The 18,339-nt window shown below is 44.3% G+C and overlaps 1 protein-coding gene across 1 annotated transcript in view; it reads left to right on the top strand.

Moving 5' to 3' along the window:
• Nucleotides 1-2,350: 2,350 nt before the first annotated feature.
• Nucleotides 2,351-18,339, top strand: part of CUNH17orf67 (chromosome unknown C17orf67 homolog) — a 25,088-nt gene continuing 9,099 nt past the window's right edge. The window contains exons 1-2 of the mRNA XM_017538870.2: nucleotides 2,351-2,638; nucleotides 3,463-3,563. Coding sequence (XP_017394359.1) covers nucleotides 2,584-2,638; nucleotides 3,463-3,563 — 156 coding nt within the window. The 5' untranslated portion in view covers nucleotides 2,351-2,583. The remainder of the gene's footprint in view (nucleotides 2,639-3,462; nucleotides 3,564-18,339) is intronic.

The raw sequence follows: 18,339 nt of genomic DNA, 5'->3' as shown, positions 1-18,339 counted from the left end.
CAAGTGATCCTCTGGCCTTGGAATTCCAAAGTGTTAAGATTACAAGTGTGAGCCACTATGACTGGCCACAAAATTTATAGTAAATTTACATTGGACACATTAGAAATTTATACCTAAGTATAGGTTTCTTTTTCTGGTCCACAGAAGATATTTATTTGATGTAATAAAAACAAAATAGTCTTTTATCCAACCACAAAGACTAAAAGGAGTGGAAAATTTGAATATACACATACAAAACTCAAGATGTTTAACGTGACAATTTTTTTTTTTTTTAAAATAATGCTACTAGCTGCATGTGTTGACTCATGCCTGTAATCCAAACACTTTGCAAGGCCAAGGTAGGAGAATCGCGTGAGCTCAAGAGACCAGCCTGGGCAACATGGCAAAACCCATTTCTACAAAAAAATACAAAATTTAGCTGGGCATGGTGGCACATGCCTGTAGTTCCAGCTACTAGGGAGACTGAGGTAGGACGATCACTTGAGCCTGGGAAGTAGAGGCTGTAGCGAGCCAGTATTGTGTCAGTGTACTGTAGCCTAGGTGACAGTGGGAGACCCTTTCTCAAAAACAAAACAAAATGCTTCTAAAGTTTCTTAGTTATTGAAGATTATGTGAAAACATAAGGATGTCAATAGCAACAGAGTGCATGAAACAAAATATCAAATTTTAAGCAAATGGGCCAGGTGCAGTGGCTCTTTTTTACCTGTAATCCCAGCACTTGAAGCACTTGAAGCAGGAGGATCACTTAAGCCTGGGAATTTGAGAACAGCCTGGCCAAGATAGTGAGCCCCTATGCCTACAAAAAACAAAAAAATCAGCTGGGCATGGAAGTGCATACCTGTAGTCCCAGCTACGCAGGCATCTGAGATGGGAGATCTAGAGCTCAGGAGGTTGAGACTATGGTGAGCTGTGATTGCACCTTTGCACTTCTGCCTGGGCAACAGAATGACACCCTATCTAAAAAAAAAAAAAAAAAATTAACATGTGAGGCAATTTTGCTAACATTGCATGATTTTTTTTCCTTGTTTAAAATCTGCTCAAAATAGCTTTATGCCAACTGTGTGGGCAGCACATTCAGGTTTAATATCAGTTACACATTAGCATATATTTGGAGAGATACACATAGGGTATTGTTTTCTTTTGAGCTGGCAAACTGGCCACAGAAACATCAGATCATCTCTCTGAATAAAGAATTTTATCCAAATACATGTCACATGCCTTCCAGACATATTTTAATCACATATATAATAATTTCTTAGGCTGAGTGTAGTGTCTTATGCCTATAATCCCAGCTCATTGGGAGGCTGAGGCAGGAGGATCACTAGAGCCCAGGAGTTTGAAACCAATCTGGTCAACCTAGTGAGATCCTGTCTCTACAAAATAAAAAAATAAAAAGTTACGTGAGTGTCGTGACTACATGCCTGTAGTCCCAGCTACTCGGGAGGCTGAGGTGGGAGGATTGCTTGAGGTTGGGAGTTAGAGGCTGCAGTGAGCCTCTGCACTCCAGACTGGGTGACAGAGCGAGACCCCTATCTCAAAACCAAACCAGACCAAAATAAAAAACTTTCTTCATGTGATATTTATAGATGATTTGAATTTAAAATGACTTTGATTTCTTAACCTTTTATTGTCTTAATAAAAATACTCTCGAGTTAGGAACACGGCTGGTTCCAATCTTATGACAGTATGTTTAATGAGGCCCTGTAAAAGATGAGGAGTTGTCCCTGAGGTTATGGGGCTTACCGGGAAGAGCACATGTTCTAGGTTTGAAGACAGAAGACTTAGGCTTTATCTTGGCAGACATAATGTGTGAATTTGATCTTGATTTCACATCTCTGAATCTCACTTTCCTTATTTGTAAAATGGAAATAGATTATGAGTAGTACTAGCTGCCACGAAGGTCGTCGCGTTCTCCTCATCCTTTATCATACCCCGCAAGGTAGTTGCTCTTACCTCCTTACCTCCTTTTGACAGAGGAGGAAACTGAATTTCAGAAAGGGTATACCAGTTACCTAAGGTTACGTTGCTAGAAACAGTTGAAGTGAGGATTTGAACTCAGTTTTTCTGTCTCCAAAGTCAGCTGAAAATTTTTTTTTCCCCACTCATCATGCCCCTTGTTAATTTCCCTGCCTACCTCTGAGATTATTGGGAAGATCAAATTAGACTGGCGAATGGGCTTTGGAAAATGTCATAAAAGACACAAACATGTAATAGATCATGAATTCTCAGTGAAACAGGAGCATAAACAGAAGCTCCAGAGAAATACAAACTTCTGTCTGGTGCATATTATCTGTCTGTTTAAATGAAGTGAGTATCACATGTTGTGTTTTCAGATCCAAGCTCTGAAAGTCATATTACAGAGGAATGATTTCCTTCCTCCGGATAAAAATTGACAGGAATTTGGAGGAAAATATTTCAGTGGTAATTACTAAAACGCTCAGAGTCAGATACATTCAGCATCATACTGTAAGTCCTGTTAGTCAAAGCATAAACAAGCGTAGGGCCTGGGGTGGCTTCCTTCAAGTAGGCTGACTCAGTCTGGGAGGATTCACTTAGCAAGAAGCAGAGAGGAACCAAAGCAGGATGAAGACGTTGCCCGTGCTCGTCCTGGCTCTTACCTTACTAACTGTCTTCTCAGGTGGGCATTGACTCCAAAAACAGCCTATTTCTATGCTGACATGTTAAATAATAGTCTATTTGATATTTAATTTTTAAAATTTTAAACAATATATAGTGTATAATATATAGCTATAATGCTTTTCCTTTTTTTCCCGTTAAGAGCAGGTTTCCAGAATTGTTATCATTAAAGATATGCTATATTTTCTTAAAAAAATCTTTAAATGTATTTGAGCACTAATTCTCAAAAATGCTGATAAATCTTCAGCTTCTGTTAGCTTATTTTAGAGTTTATATGAGATCACCAAAATTTGATATATTTTTATTATGACAATATCTTTCAAAATTTACAAGTAATTACCAAAGCAATGTAATTTTATGCCATTTCCTTTGAGGGACTGTGATGATCAGGTTTAACATAATCTTATGATCACTGGGCATCTTCCAGTAACAACTTTAAATGTGATTTAGTGTATTGAGGATTGAAAAAAAAAAAAAGACTTCTATGAAAACAAACCTAAGAGACACAGACCAGAAAACTGAACAAAATATATTTGAAAAAAACATATCCATTAAATTAATACCCACTTTTAAAGAGATGAACCATTGCAATCAGTAAATATGTTTAGGTTGTGCAGCTTTTGCTCTGAGTTAATCATTTTAGAAACAATTCAAAAGTCCTTTCTGAGCCCTCTGGAATGCTGCATCCTTTGGGACAGGTCCCTGGGAGAGAACTTTCATGTTTTAACCAAAACTGAACTTGCAAATCTTTTGCCGTGGACTGTGGAAATAGCTCATGAACTCCTGAGCTTAAGTGTCCTTAAGGCACCTTCCTGAATTTTCCAGAGACCTCCCCGATTTTGACGGAGAAGCAGGCCAAACAGCTGCTAAGATCTCGGCGACAGGATAGACCACGCAAACCCGGATTCCCTGACGAGCCAATGCGGGTGAGTGCTTGGCTCTGGCAGTTTTAAAGAAAATGTGATCATGTGAATGCCATTCATTATGAAGCTAGGTGTTGGTTCCAGCATGGGCTGCTAGTTGGGGGTTCAGTTAGAGTTTCAGGTATAAGATACATGCAATCTCAATCTTTTACCTATGCATTTTCTCCTCTGGAGGTGCCAGCCCGACTCACCTGTTGTGAACAGGGTAATTTAAAATAGGAATAATGAGGCTGATGGTGGGAGTTCCAGAATCTGGAGAGGGCTGCTGAGTGTCACTCCTGTCCTGCCTGCCGGGAGCTTGTTCCCTTTAGCCAATGCTAACCCCATCTCCTACCTCTTCCCTTGGGCCCTGGGGCAGGCTGGACCAGCATCCTTGGTAAATGATGGTCTGTCCAGGCAGGCAGAATGTCTGCCCCAGCTGCCTGAGAGGGCTCCAATCTCATCCCTCTGATTGTGGTCTCTGGCCTTACTTCTGCCCCGTAGGGTCATGGTATCCACCTGCCTAGTCTTTCTGACTCTCTGAGTGGATGTTACCAGACACCGCCACGCTGGCCATGGACCCAGTTTAGGCCTGGCTTGGTCCCTCCTGTTGCTAAAATGATATTGACTTTGGTGGCATTTTACCCCCACCCAGTGAAGGAAAGTAGCAGTGATGCGGCAAAGTTAGAACTTCTGTCTTGCTGGTCTCCCATTCTGGCCCCTTCATCTGGGTGCAATGCTTATCCACTCTTTCCTGCATCTCCATGTTGAGGCCCAGAAGGAGCTGCAGTAGCATGTGCCTTCATTCACTGCAAAATCACATGGATAATTTGATTATTTCATTTGAAAAGCTCTTACCAAGATACGGTATTGCACAGTGACGAAGAGTGCTGACTCTGGGGTCAGACTGGGTTTGAATCTCCCTGTTTCCTAACTGGGTAACCTTAAGGACGTTCCCTCACATTTCTGCAGTTCAGTACTCTCATCTATAAAATGGGAATAATACATACTATTGCTGATATTACTATAATATTATTATAAATAATAATGTAAAATAACTATTTTATGATGATAAAACAAAGTACTTCTTAGGAAAGCACTTAGAAAGTGCTCAGCAAATGGTAAGTACTTCTCTGAGTGTTAAGTACCAGGTACCCCCTAGGTGCTGGGGCTGTAGCTTTCTGCTTAGAATCTGTGGTGGAGACAGAAGTAAGCAAATGGCTGCTATGCAGTATGATTAAGAACAAATGACTTCAGGTGGTTAAGGATAGATGTGGCTTTTAATTTTTTTTTTTTTCTGTAGAATAAGAGGTAGCTCAGAATATTTAAGTGCCAGGTTGGAGGGGACTGGGAGGTGGGCAGGGCAAGATTGAGACAGGTTTGAATACCTTGGATTTTACCTTGTGTCTAGTAGAGAACAACGGAAGGATTTTTCAGGTGGGGGAGTACAGATCTGGGTGTTAGAGAGTTTGGGACAATTAGAAGAGAGGAGGCCGTCACCAACACTTGGAGGTGAGCGGGGGAAGAGGAACCCTGAAGGGGCTAACAAGGAATGCAGAGATATTAAGAAGCCAAGAGAGTGGGGGTGGCAGAGCAAGAGGGGAGGCTTAGGAGAGGGTGGCGGGTGAAGGAAGGGCAGCGTATGTACAGCTGTGATGGGGAGGATGCCTGCCGGGAGGGATCTTGGAGGGGGGCTCTGGCTGCCCCCCTGTACTTTTGGCATGATGTCTGGAGCAGCCATTCTGCAGCTCTTCCTCAGGGACGCTGCAGGGCCTGGGGGAGCTGGTCAAAGGGTTCCCCAAACAGCAGCTCCTTCTCAAGGTGCTCGAGAGGCAGCTCTGATGACTCCTACATCTGCCCCTGACATTTTCTGTGACAGCATCTGTGCCTGCCTCTTTGAACTCTGACTGTGGAATAACAGGCTTTGTCCTGACTGAGGCACTGTAGGTGTGGGTGAACAGGTGGGTTTGAACTGTTGCAGCCCAGCTCTCTGCCCCCCACCCTTCCTGCACCATGTCCATATGCCAGCCTACATGCCAGGCTAAACTCTGGCCCTAAAACCCTGCTTTGTGTGGTCCTTCCCCTGCTCAGAAGCTTCTGAAAGCTCCTCTGTTTGCCTTTTCCCACTTGTGGTCATCACCTCCCTTAATCCTTGACAGCCCTCTGCTTGCTTCCAACTTTGCAATTTTACTGAATATCTGGCTTTTTCTGGTTTGTTTTGCTCATCTTTTATAGGCTTGACCACCACCTGCTCCTCTTAACTGGCTCGAACCTACCTGATTAGTTTCCCTGTAACTCCTTCTTGCCTCAGAACCTATTGCTGAGCCACCATCCCGTCCTCCATATCCCTCCCTGAGACACTTGATCCATGATCCAGAATCCTCAGGCACTCAGTCCAGTTTGGAAAAGTGGTTGTATGTTTTACAGTTGAAATGTGAAACAAACATGCAGTCGATTATTGGGTGGCTAGTCTACACCAGTAGTTCTCCTCCAGGGGTGAGTATGCCTCCTCATCCCCAGGGACGTTGGACAATATCTGAAGGCATTTTCGGTTGCTACACCTATGTGGGGTGTTGCCTTTGGCTCCCCATGGGTAGAGGCCAGGGATGCTGCTAAACATCCTACCCAGGACTCAGGTCAGCCTCCACAGCCCCCAATTATCTGGCCCAAAATTTTACTAGTGCCAAAGGAGAGGAACCCGGTTTCCACACTGTCAAGTCAGCTTTTTCTTGTTTACTCCCTGTCATGCTGTGTGTGTCTCTCTCTGTCTCTCTCCATAATTGCAATCACTTGAACACACGCAGAATTGGCTGAATCAACAAATAGTGTCTGCTATCATATTTTTCGAGGAATGTGTTTCTTAACTTTGGTTACATTCTGGAACCACCTGGGGAATTTAAATTCTGGTGCTTGGGTCCCACTCCCAGAGGGGTGGCCTGGGGTGGGACCTAGATATGGGGGATGGAGCTAAAGCCCCAGTGATACCAACCTGCAGCTGAGGCTGAGGACCACTGGGCGAGGCCATCTGAGAAATCAGCCACATGCGTACCAGCTCCTGTGGGCTAGTTAGGAACACAAAAGCATTTAGAAAGCTGTTAAATGTTGAACTGAGTGGTATGGAGAGTAAGTATCTTAGTTGTTTAGACAGAGAGAGTGAGAGGGTCAAGTGGTGGGTGCTGATCAAGATGTGTACTTAATTAAATGTTACACTGACTGTGCCCTACTAAGCACCAGGCACTGAGGATGAAAGATAAGCCAGACGTTCCTCCTTCATTCGAGGTGTCCATTGTGTGGAGGTGGAGCCAGAGTGCTCCAGCCTGGTTTGGGCTCACTCTCGAGGTTGTCTGGTACAACAGACTGTGGCTGTGGAAGGAGAGAGTCTTGAGCTCTAACTGGAAGGAAGGAGGAGGCTTCCAGGCTTTCCAGAGGAGGTGCCTGTCCAGCTGTGTCTTGAAGGATGACTAGGAGTTGTCATGCAGTGCAGGAGGCAGGGATGAGGTGGGAGGAATATTCCACCCAGTGCAATTCCAGTCCATAGTCTGCCGCTAACTAGTTGTGGACTTTGGGTAAGTCATTTCCTCTTCTGGAAGCCTAGTTTTTTCATTTGTAAAATGCAGAGTTTGGCTGGAATCTGGCCTAGACATTCCAGCTCTCATATTGTAGGTCTCTGGATAGAACCTTGGGGCTGACACAGGTTTCCTGGTGCCAGTCTGCAATGTGGCAGAAGATCCAGAGGCAGCAGCATACCAACCTGGGCGGAGTCAGGCAATTTATTTTGAAGCCCCTGGAGGGGTGTCCCTAGAAACCACAGGCTTCCTCATCATGCCGACCCAGCTGCCGGGAGAACTCCACATCCTCGACTGACTATTTGACCCATTCACGCCTCTTGGGTCTCCTTGTTGACTTTTTCTTTTACGGATTTACTGAAAGCAAAATTATTAATGCCAGTCACTGGCATGTAAAAAGAGGTAATTTACTGCATTTAACTGTGACTGCCAAAATGATCCTGGCCCTGTACTCCCAGCTGGAGCATAAGAGGCAGTGGCCTCAGGTTTGTCCTTGGATGGTGACGAGCCGATGAGGCTGGACCCCTGGCCAGGGGAGCTCAGAGGCTAGCATGAGAGCTGCCTATGGGCCACATCTTCACAGCCTGGGAATGAGGGAGTTCAGGGGCCAAGGCCTTTGCCTCCTGGGAGCCAGCCCTTCTGACTCTTTGCCTTTTGTCAAGACCTCCTCACTCTCCCTGTTTCTGAGTGTAGGCCAAGAACAGCTGCGGGCAGATGTCCCTTTGTGCAGGAATAGGGTGGGATGGATGCACCATACTGTGAATTTGGCTGCCAATATTTTGTGTGTGTGTGTGCGTGTGTGTGTGTGTGAAGGATGTGTGTGTGTGTGTGAGGGTGTGTGTATTCAAATGTGAGAACTGTATGAGGGGTATGTGTGTGAGGAGTATGTGAAGGTGTGTTTGAGGGTGTATGGGGGTGTGGGTGAGGGATGCATGTGTGTAAGGACGTATGTATGTGAGGGGTGTGTGCAAGAAGTGTGAGATGAGGGTGTGTGAGGGTGTGTGTAAGGAGTGTGAGGGGTGTATGAGGGTATGTGAGGGGTTTGTGCGTGAGGGGTTTGTGTGTGAGGGTGTGTAGAGGTGTATGTGTAAGGGAATTGTGAGCGTATGTGGGTGTGTGAGGGGGTCTGTGTGTGGGGTGTGTGTGTGAGGGTGTGTATGCAGGGTGTGTGTGAGGGTCTGTGTGTGAGGGTGTGAGTGGTCTGTGTGTGAGGGGTGTGTGTATGAGGTTGTGTGTGTGTGTGGGGGTCTGTATGTGAGGGTGTGTGTTTGTGAGGGTGTTTGAGGGGTGTGTGTGAGGGGTGTGTGTATGAGGTTGTGTGTGTGTGGGGGGGTCTGTATGTGAGGGTGTGTATTTGTGAGGGTATGTTTGAGGGGTGTGTGTGAGGGGTCTGTGGGTGAGGATGTACATGCAGGTATGTGGGGTGTGTGAGGGTGTGAGGGGTGTGTGAGGGTGTGTATGTGGGGAGTGTGTGTGTGAGGGGGTGTATGTGGGGTGTGCGTGTGTGAGGGTATATGTGTGAGAGTGTGTGTGTTTTGAAAAGGCCTTACTGAGTATTTTTTTCAGAAGGTCTGGGTTCCAGCCCCCTCTTCTGCTTTGACCCTGACTTGAGGACCTGGGCTATGTGGAATGATGGCAGATGGCATCGGCAGGTTGTTGTGAGGTTGGTTGGAAGGTCCTTGGATGCCACAGCAGAGCTGGGTTTCTGTACACAGTAGGGAGCTGTGCAGGGGTTTCAAGCAGGGGAATAATCTGATTAGATCTGGTTTCCAGGGGCCCTTTAGAGGTTCAGGACACAGCCTCTTAAATGCTTGCCTTTAGATGCTGTCATAGGTGGGAAATAGGAAGTGACTTTTTGGGCCCGCTATTGTACCTTCTTGCCATGGTACCCAGGAGACAAACAGGTGGACTTGGGCAAATGAGTAGAGTTAGTGATTGTTGGAGAATGCATGTGCCCTTGAAAACCGGGCCACACGCCCGCACACACACCCCTCCACACTCTAAATTACCTAGAGATGACTGCTCGGGTTATTTTATTTTGCTTCTCCCTGCTAAGGGACTGTGCAAAAGAAAACACTTTCAGAAAGGGAAGAGGCCATTGATGAGGGTAAACAAATGCTGCTTTAGGGGAGGTATTAAGAATTCAGAATGAAAACAAGTATGAAGGTTTGTAGAGGTCTCTCCCCATGAAGATCTACTGAGCCATGTTTATAAACTTAGCACTTGGCTTAAATATTGGCAGAGGTTGGCTTCTGTGGAATTGTAGGCTTTTTGGAGACAGGTTGAGACAACCTGTGTCCGTGCACACAAGGGGCTAGACTGTTTCACATAGATCCTGCTGATTCACTGCAACAAGCTGTTCTTTTCTGACTTGGTGGTGGGCAGGACAAAGTGCTTTTGAGAAGATTGCTGGGTGACTCTGTACCTTGGGGAGGCCAGTATTCAACCCAGAGGAGCTCCGACGCCTTGCGGGGCCCCTAGATGGAGGAAGGCAAGGCCCAGAGGGATTGGAGAGGGAGATCAGAGGGAGACAGATGGCTCTGGGTAAGAGAGAAGGAGGGATTTCGAGTGTACGGAGCAGTGTAAGGAGGTAGCGTATGGAGGCAGCGTTTGGAGAGGAAGGTGGGAAGGTAGAACCCAAGGAGGACAAACCACTGAAATTCCTAGCAGCAAGAATAGCTGATACATTTGTTTTATGGTAACTCTCGATATTGAGTTTAAAGTTGCATTCTGCTCTGTGCTGTCATTACCCTCTGCTACCCCTAAACCTTAGGACAAGTCCACCACACACAGAAACTTGGTGTTAGCAGTTCCTTGAGGGAATGGTGGATGGCAGGGGTGTGTTGTATGGGGTGATGGGGGCTGACAGGAGAGCAAGGGAATTGCTACAATGTGGAAGTTGCAGGGGTAGAGAAATTGGTTATGAGACTAATTCAGAATAAACTTGACCCCACATTTTCAGAGATTTTGGAGAGTAGGGTTTTAGACTTCATAGGACTGGGGTGAGCACCCTCTGAGGGCTGGAACTAATTTGCTTGGAGACATCCCTTCTGGCGGCATGTAGGTTTCAGATGAATTGACTTTCTACTTTTTATTTATTTGTTTTTGAGACAGGGTCTCACTGTGCTGCCCAGGCTGGAGTGCAGTGGAGTGATCATGGCTCAATGCAGTCTCCACCTCCTGGGCTCAAGTGATCCTCTTGACTTTCTACTTTAGACAAAGTGGCCCAGTCATGGTAGAGAGCTCATGGGTATAATGAAGGCTCAAGATCCTGACAGAGAAAAAAACATCTGCTTGGGAAGAAATTAATGACGATCAGGCTGTGCTAAATGAAGGGCTAGGTTTGTGTTTAGAGGGAAGAATGTGGAAAAATATTCTGCGGTTCCCTTGAAGGTTTCCTCAGTGATGAATGTTGATTTTCAGGACTGTGGTCTAAACCCTTGCTATCCAAAATACAATCCCCAGGTGGGCTGCATGGGCCTCACCTGGGATCCTATCAGACATGCAGACCCAGGCACCTCTCCACACTTCCTGAAGGCAAATCTGTGCTTCCCCAACCCCCAGGTGATCCCTTTTTACATTCGAGTCAAGAAGTGCTGTCCTGGAGAACTGCAAAGGTGGTCATCTCTGCTCCTGGTGTCCTGGGACTGGGAACCAGTGCATGTTAGTTTTTTTGTTTGTTTTTGTTGAGACAAAGTCTCACTCTGTTGCCCAGGCTGGAGTGCAGTGGCACAATCTCAGATCATTGCAACCTCCGCCTCCCGGGTTCAAGCAATTATCCTGCCTCAGCCTCCTAAGTAGCTGGGATTACAGGCAACCACCACCATGCTTGGCTAATTTTTGTATTTTTAGTAGAGACAAGGTTTCACCATGTTGGCCAGGATGGTCTCAATCTCTTGACCTCGTGATCCGCCGGCCTTGGCCTCCCAAAGTGCTGGGATTACAGGTGTGAGCCACCATGCCCAGCCATTAGTTTTGACACAATTGATCTCTCTTCCTTCCTCCTGGGCACTCTGCTCACTTGGTTTCTACTTTCGCAGCACACCTCGCTTAGGCTTCTCATTCCACTGGTGGCTTCTGCTGCCAGGTTTCCTTTACTGGATTCTTGGCCTCTGACAGTTGTTTAAATGTCAGAGGGTCCCAGGGCTTTGCCCTGCATGTGGCTTCAAATCTCACCTCTCTGCTGATGCTGCACACTTCTGTCTCCAGCCTGACCTCTCCCCGGTCATTTACATGACTGTCCACTCCACTCCACTGTTTGTATTGGAATACTTAACAGGCATCTCAGATCTAACGGCCCCAAACAAAATTCCCTGTTTTACCCTCCTAACAGCTCCTGCCTTAGCCTACCACATTGGGCTAAGGGGATCACCTCCAAATTGAGAACCTGCCTACTTCTCACCCTCCACCACCACCTCCACCACAATCATCAGTAGAGTAGACTAAGCAATAATCTCGTAATGGTCTCCCTGTTTCCTCTCTTGCTCTCAACTGAGCAGTCAGAGTCATTTCTTAAAGTGTAAACAAGATCCCGACCCTCCCCTGCTCAAAACCTGCCAATGACTTCTTGTCTTACTCCGAATAAAATTCACAGTCCTGGCCAGGTGTGGTGGCATGCACCTGCAGTTCCAGCTCTGCAGGAGAGGCTGAGGTGGGAGGATCAATTGAGCCCAGGAGTTCAAGGCTGAAGTGACCTATGATTGCTGCACTCCAACCTGGGTGACAGAGTAAAACCCTGCCTTCCTAGTATTCATGCCCAAAATACTATATACAGTATTACATAGGTACATTGATATGCATGTAAATTTCTAGAAGAAGGTTTGGAGAGGTAATCAGTTGACTTTTAACTGTATCATCTCATTTAGGAGACTAGGATTAAAGGTAGTGTTTGATGTTTGAATTGTATACAAGAGTAATTACTTGTATAATTAAAAGAATATATATATTTTTTGAGACAGAGTTTCACTCTTGTTGCCCAGGCTGGAGTACAATGGCACAATCTTGGCTCACCACAACCTCTGCCTCCTGGGTTCAAGCGATTCTCCTGCCTCAGCCTCCTGAGTAGCTAGAATTACAGGCATACGCCACCATGCCCAGCTAATTTTGTATTTTAAGTAGAGAGAGGCTTCTCCATGTTGGTCAGGCTGTGCTAAATGAAGGGCTAGGTTTGTGTTTAGAGGGAAGAAGGTGGAAAAATATTCTGCGGTTCCCTTGAAGGTTTCCTCAGTGATGAATGTTGATTTTCAGGACTGTGGTCTAAACCCTGACTTCAGGTTATCCACCCGTCTCTGCCTCCCAGTGTGTTGGGATTACAGGCGTGAGCCACCGCCCCTGACTTAAAAATATTTAAAACGCCGGGCGCGGTGGCTCACGCCTGTAATCCCAGCACTTTGGGAGGCCGAGGGGGGGTGGATCACGAGGTCAAGAGATCGAGACCCTCCTGGTCAACATGGTGAAACCCCGTCTCTACTAAAAATACAGAAAAAAAAAAAATTAGCTGGGCATGGTGGCACGTGCCTGTAATCCCAGCTACTCAGGAGGCTGAGGCAAGAGAATTGCCTGAACCCAGGAGACGGAGGTTGCGGTAAGCCGAGATCTGCCATTNAAAAAAAAAAAAAAAAAAAAAATTTAAAACTTTCACGTGTACTATCGCAAAATTGGAACTCAAGAAAGAGTCAGAAGAAGAAAAGAAAATCAGCTGTAGTCCTACTCCTCCCCAAAGACAGGCATTTAAAAAATGTATTTCTTTTTAGTCTTCATGTATATTAAAAAATGTATCTACAATTTTCTATCCCATTTTTTCTTAATGTTAACATACAAATTTCCTCATATTATTATAAGCTATTTGTAACCATAATGTTACTGAGTTATCCTCTTTTGTGAGATAGTTGGATCATTTCTAATATTTTTCTGTTGTAAACAACACTTTGAACATTTTTGTGCATAAAGTACGTTTAATATTTTAAGTTACTTTCTATGGGTATATTCCCAGAAAATGAATTACTAGGTATAAGAATCAGAATATTTTTAAAGCTTTTAGTATATATTACTGAATTGCTTCCCAAAAGACTTTTAACAATTCATGTCACGTTTAATATTCAATGCCACTGAGAGAGTATTCTAGTAGAGGTTTTAAGGTAAAGATATGATGGGAACATGATTATGGTACCTTGAATTGGAGACCAGTGGGCTGTTGCTGGGGCAGGAGGAGTGGCTGCAGGGAGGGAGGAGTGGGGATGAAAAATGATGTGTAGGGTTCTGTAGAGGCAACTTAGTGCCCTTCATTGGCACTGGAACTCCATGAGTAGAAGCAATGAATGTGGGATGATGGTGTGTTCCAAGTTCTCCTCCCATGGCACCTACTTTTGTAGTCGTATCTTCTCTTGTTTACCTGGTTAACTCTTATTCATCCACAGAAACTCACCTTAAATGATGTCGTTCCTGACACCTCCTCCCAGTGAATCAGAACATCCCCCTAGCGTAGTGCTTGCAGCACAAGGTTGCTAATTTTGACTCTTTTATGTCCCTCTACTCGACTGTTCTAAATTACTTGAGGAGATGGACTATTTGTTTTACTTCTGGGTCCCCACCACAAAGCACAGTTCGGTATTGGCATTTACTAAATGATTGCTACTTTTTCCATTCCCTCCTTTGCTTCTCCCCAGGGTAGAAATTTTGTGGGATACAGCTCTGCTGTAGAACATAGAGGTTATTCCAAAGAAATCTTTTCTATCTTCTCACTTAAACTCATTAAATTTCTCTTAATCTACTCAAATTTTAGAGAAGAGATTGTTTGTCAATTGCTTGGGTGAACCATGGAAATTCTTTAAAAAAGATGACATTCAAGCTTAAATTATTTCTTTCGTGATTATATTTGTAAGCGCTTGTGAAACCTGGGAATACGCTTTCCTAGGAAGCGTTCCATTTTGGCCCATGATCCTTTAAGGAATGTTCTTATTGGGCAAGTGTAAATAATATTAGCTTTATTGTGAGTAGTCTTTGTAAAATATACTTTCATGTTTAGCTGCTTGACTAACGTATGTGGTAACTCCATTACCCTTTTGTTCCCCATTACCTCAAAGGCCAGTTTAGAGTGACTGAGGTGTAAATTGCCCACAGCACTGATCTGCCTTTCTTTAGGACTGAGCCTTCAGTGTTCCCTTGCAGTTAAGCTCTGAGCCACCGTTCTACCTGAGGGATTACCTTGCTCATACTAATGAGCAAAATAATTTTTCCAAAAGCTGATGAGTATTTAATTCTGCAAAAATGTCACAGGAAGGATTTCGCCTTCTTGGAAAAGGATCCTGCCTTGATAGAAAAACAGTCCACTTTATGATTCTGAGCATAGGTCAAGTTCTGGTGGGTATTTAAGCTCATTATCACATCACTCCAGTGCCATAGTAAAGGATTACTTTCAATTTCCACTCTAATTACTGAGAAATAATTTACTTAAATCATTACAGTTGGCATTTGAAATGGAACTTAGATATTGGTTTTTGTTTTGCTTTAATCCCCCACCCGCCACCTTGGAGAAAGGAATCAGAAGAAATTAAAGCTTATTTTCCATATACCCCTTCTTCCTTGGTCCAGGAACATTTGAGATTATCATGAATATTGGGTCATTTCTAACTCAGCCAATGCAATTGTTGAATTTGTGGTTTTCAGCAGATTTACTATTTGCCTTTTCATCTTTGACTAATGATTGCTTTTTGGGCCTTTGTGGCATATTCATTTTCCTAACATTTTAAATAAATAGTGAAATGTCATGGAAACCAGTGCTGGTTTCTTTCTTGTTCTCGGTGTGTGTCTGTTTTGGTTGTTTTTCTCCAATGATGATTTCAGTTGGAATTTAGGAGTGTGAAATATACATTACTTTTTGATGCTTTTAATGTACATTTGGCCTAGGCTGTTATAATGAGCAGATCAACACAGATGTCAAGAAAATTTCCAAGGAGGATTTAGTAAGGTTATGGGGAAAGAATAGTTACATCATTTATTCATTCGCTCCTTTATACATTTTTCCAGTGAACTTTACTGTGGTCCTACTGTGTGCCAAGCACTAAGTCATAGACCAGATATACTTTGGTCACTACCATAAAAAAAAAAAAAAAAAAACTGGTTGGATATTTGGCTGAGAGGGACAGGGATTAAATGAGTAAGGATGCAAATGAGCATATAATTATAAAAGGCGCTGTGTATCAGTAGTGACATTCATTAATATCACCAATGATCTCATCATAAAAGTCTTTAAGTATTGAGAAGCTGCCAGCCTCCTGTAGCAGATGCAAGTTTTCCAAAATCCAGTTTCCTCTGGGAAACTTGATTTAATACATACTGTCAATTGTTTTCCTTGAGGTGACAGGCTAACTTTGTTCATTTTCAAGATGTCTGCCCAACATGCACATAAAACACAGCTAGTTCAGCACCAGCAATTGCACACATACTTTTCCTTGTGAAAACCATTGCACTTTGTCATGAGGCAAAAGTGCTGCCTGCATACGCCCTTTTGGGTCACTCTTTACTGTTTCACCAGGGCATTCTTCAGGGAAACTGGCATTTTAAGAATGTTGTATTTTTATTTTTGTAGCCCTGAGTGTGTGGTGCAGAAGGATACGATGACCGCTAATAGAATTCGGTACCGCTGCCTGGTTTCCTGCTAAAGCACCAGTCGTTTTACCTACTGCTGCCTTGGCACATCAGTGAAAATGCCAATACAGCAAGAAGACAAATAATGTCTGAGTATTATTCTAAAAACAGTTTTGACCTCATGGGCCCCTGAGGGGAACACAGACTACCCTTTGAAGAATGATGCTCTAGTCTTTTCTTTGACAAGTGTTTACGGAAAGTTTCCTGTGTACCAGTTCCTGGGAAAGATGCTCTCCTCCACAACCTTGATGTGTACTCAGGTCTTTCTTATCTAATAGTAAAAATTAACAACTAGCATTTATTGCATTCCTACTATATGCCAGAAATGGTGTGCCAAGCCCCTGTGGCAGTGGGGTACCAGCACGAGACTGGGTACTTGAAGAGAGTTTAATAAAGGGACTTTTTACAAAGGTATGGGCAGGATTAAGGTAAACCAACAAGAAATGGTACAGGATCAGGGTTAACAACTTCTAGACATGAAGGGGTAAGGGAGGCAGATGGTTCCCGGGGCTGGGGAGGACAGCTTCCTAGGAGCTGTGGCTTTCAGGAGAGGGATCCAGCCAATTGCTGGGGTGAACTGTGGAAATTCTTTAAAAAATGACATTCAAGCTTAAATGATTTCTTTTGTGGTTGTATTCATGCCTGGTGTGGCTGTGACTCCTAGGGGAGGAACTAGGATTGAATACTGTGGCCTCTCCCTCCTCCTACCCTCTAATCCCTTCTGGTACTTCCCACTGGTGAAACTCAACCAGAAGCCACAGACCAAGGGAGTCTATGGTGACAATTCATCTGGGTCCCACGGCCAGATGAAAAGGGTGAGAGAATGGATTTGGAGGGACAAATACAGGCTACTTATTTGGTACAAAACTTTATTCACATCATTTCATTTAATATCTAACCCAAGGAAGCAAGGTAAGTAACTTAAGCAAGCAAGTGCTAGTGCAATCCCCATCTTGCAGATGAACAGATTGGCTGGAGAAGTAAAGCGATAATGACAGGGTCCAGGTGTGAAGGAGACTCAGACCTCTTAGCCTCTACTCCTCCCTGTCTGGCAAACAGGCCGGCAAGAAGCAGGCAGCAGGGGTTCCTTCAGTGCGCTTCTTCCTCAGAATAGTTGAACAAGTAAAGTTATGTGCTGGGGACTTGTTGTTCCTTATTTACAAGACTGCACACAGCCTTCCTGTTCCTCCCAATTACTATTCTTCTGGCCAAAGACTCCCTGGATAGGGAAGGAACTCAGCCCCAAATCCACAAACATGTTCAGAAAGCAGCCAGGGAATCATTGTTGGATCCCACAAGGAGCCCTCTCACCATCTGCCCTCCACCCCAGCTGACCCAGAGACTCTCTGCCAGAACACTGAGTGTATTTTGATGAGTTAAATGAAAACAACAACCATAACCAAAACAAATCCGAACTGCCTGGGTCCTGGGGGAAAGAAAAAAAATCAGAAAAGTTGGACACTTCATAATTCCTTCCTTTGAACATTCTTTTTTTTCTTTTTAAATGACTACATTTGATATAGGATGCAGAGTTCCTAGATGATGTTCTAGAAACCTAAAAACTTACAGTTCTAAAGTGGACCATTTGTTAAAGCCTTCTTAATGCCATAGGAAGGTTTCCATTATTTACAGTTTTTATGATATTGATACATACCCAAAACAATTTAATTACATCACAAATATGACTGAGTATGTCTACTCTTTCCTAAGGTGAAATGCTGCTTCTGCTGTTTTGGGTCACCTAAATCTGTTTGTATGGTATGGACCTGTTCTATGCATACTTTGCAATGGTTCACATCCTATTAATTACAACACCAAAATTTCCTTCAGGGCAGTATCAACAACACACACCATCCAAGTTAAACATCATTCCCATCTCTATCCATTCTCTTTTGGAGGGAACATAAAAGAACACCAAGTTTTTTGTTTTTGAGTTTTGTTTAAGCCTCTCTCTGTTGCCTGGGCTGGAGTGCAGTGGCACGATCACAGCTCACTAAAGCCTCGAACTCCTGGGCTCAAATAATCCTCTTGCCTTAGCCTCCTGAGTAGCAAGGACTACAGGTGTGTACCATCACACCCAGCTGGAACATCAAATTTTGATACCAATATGTGAGCCAACCCACCTGTCACCTCCACTAAACAGTAAAGTGGCAGGCTAATAAAGCTCCCACTCTCAGGGAGAGCTCACTGCCACACAGAATGACCAGGGAGGGCTATGCTGGGAGAAGTCTATGGAGCTTTGGGGATCTAGAGAAGCGGGGTCACAGGGAATCTGAGACAGCTTCCTAGAGAAAGTAACATCTAAGCTGAGGCCTGAAAAGTCAGGTAAGAGTGAGACGGGAAAATGAGAAGGTACAGAGGTGTTCTAGGCAGAGCGAACAACAAGTGTTTTGGAAGCCTTAGAAACAGTAAGCATGGCCCATTCAGGGAAAGATAGAGAACAAAGCTCATGTGTATTGATGGTGAGAGAAGAAGCTCAGGAGATGGGTGTAGCTGGGTCATAAAAAGCCCGTAGCCATGTTAAGGAATCAGAACTTTCTCTTGAGCCCAGTGGGAGCCATGCAGGCATTTTTTTTTTTTTTTGAGTC

This window comes from Cebus imitator, unplaced genomic scaffold, assembly GCF_001604975.1.
Source record: "Cebus imitator isolate Cc_AM_T3 unplaced genomic scaffold, Cebus_imitator-1.0 Scaffold115, whole genome shotgun sequence".
Taxonomy (NCBI): domain Eukaryota; kingdom Metazoa; phylum Chordata; class Mammalia; order Primates; family Cebidae; genus Cebus; species Cebus imitator.
The sequence above is the reverse complement of the archived record's forward strand: the minus strand, read 5'-3'. Positions and strand labels throughout refer to the sequence as shown.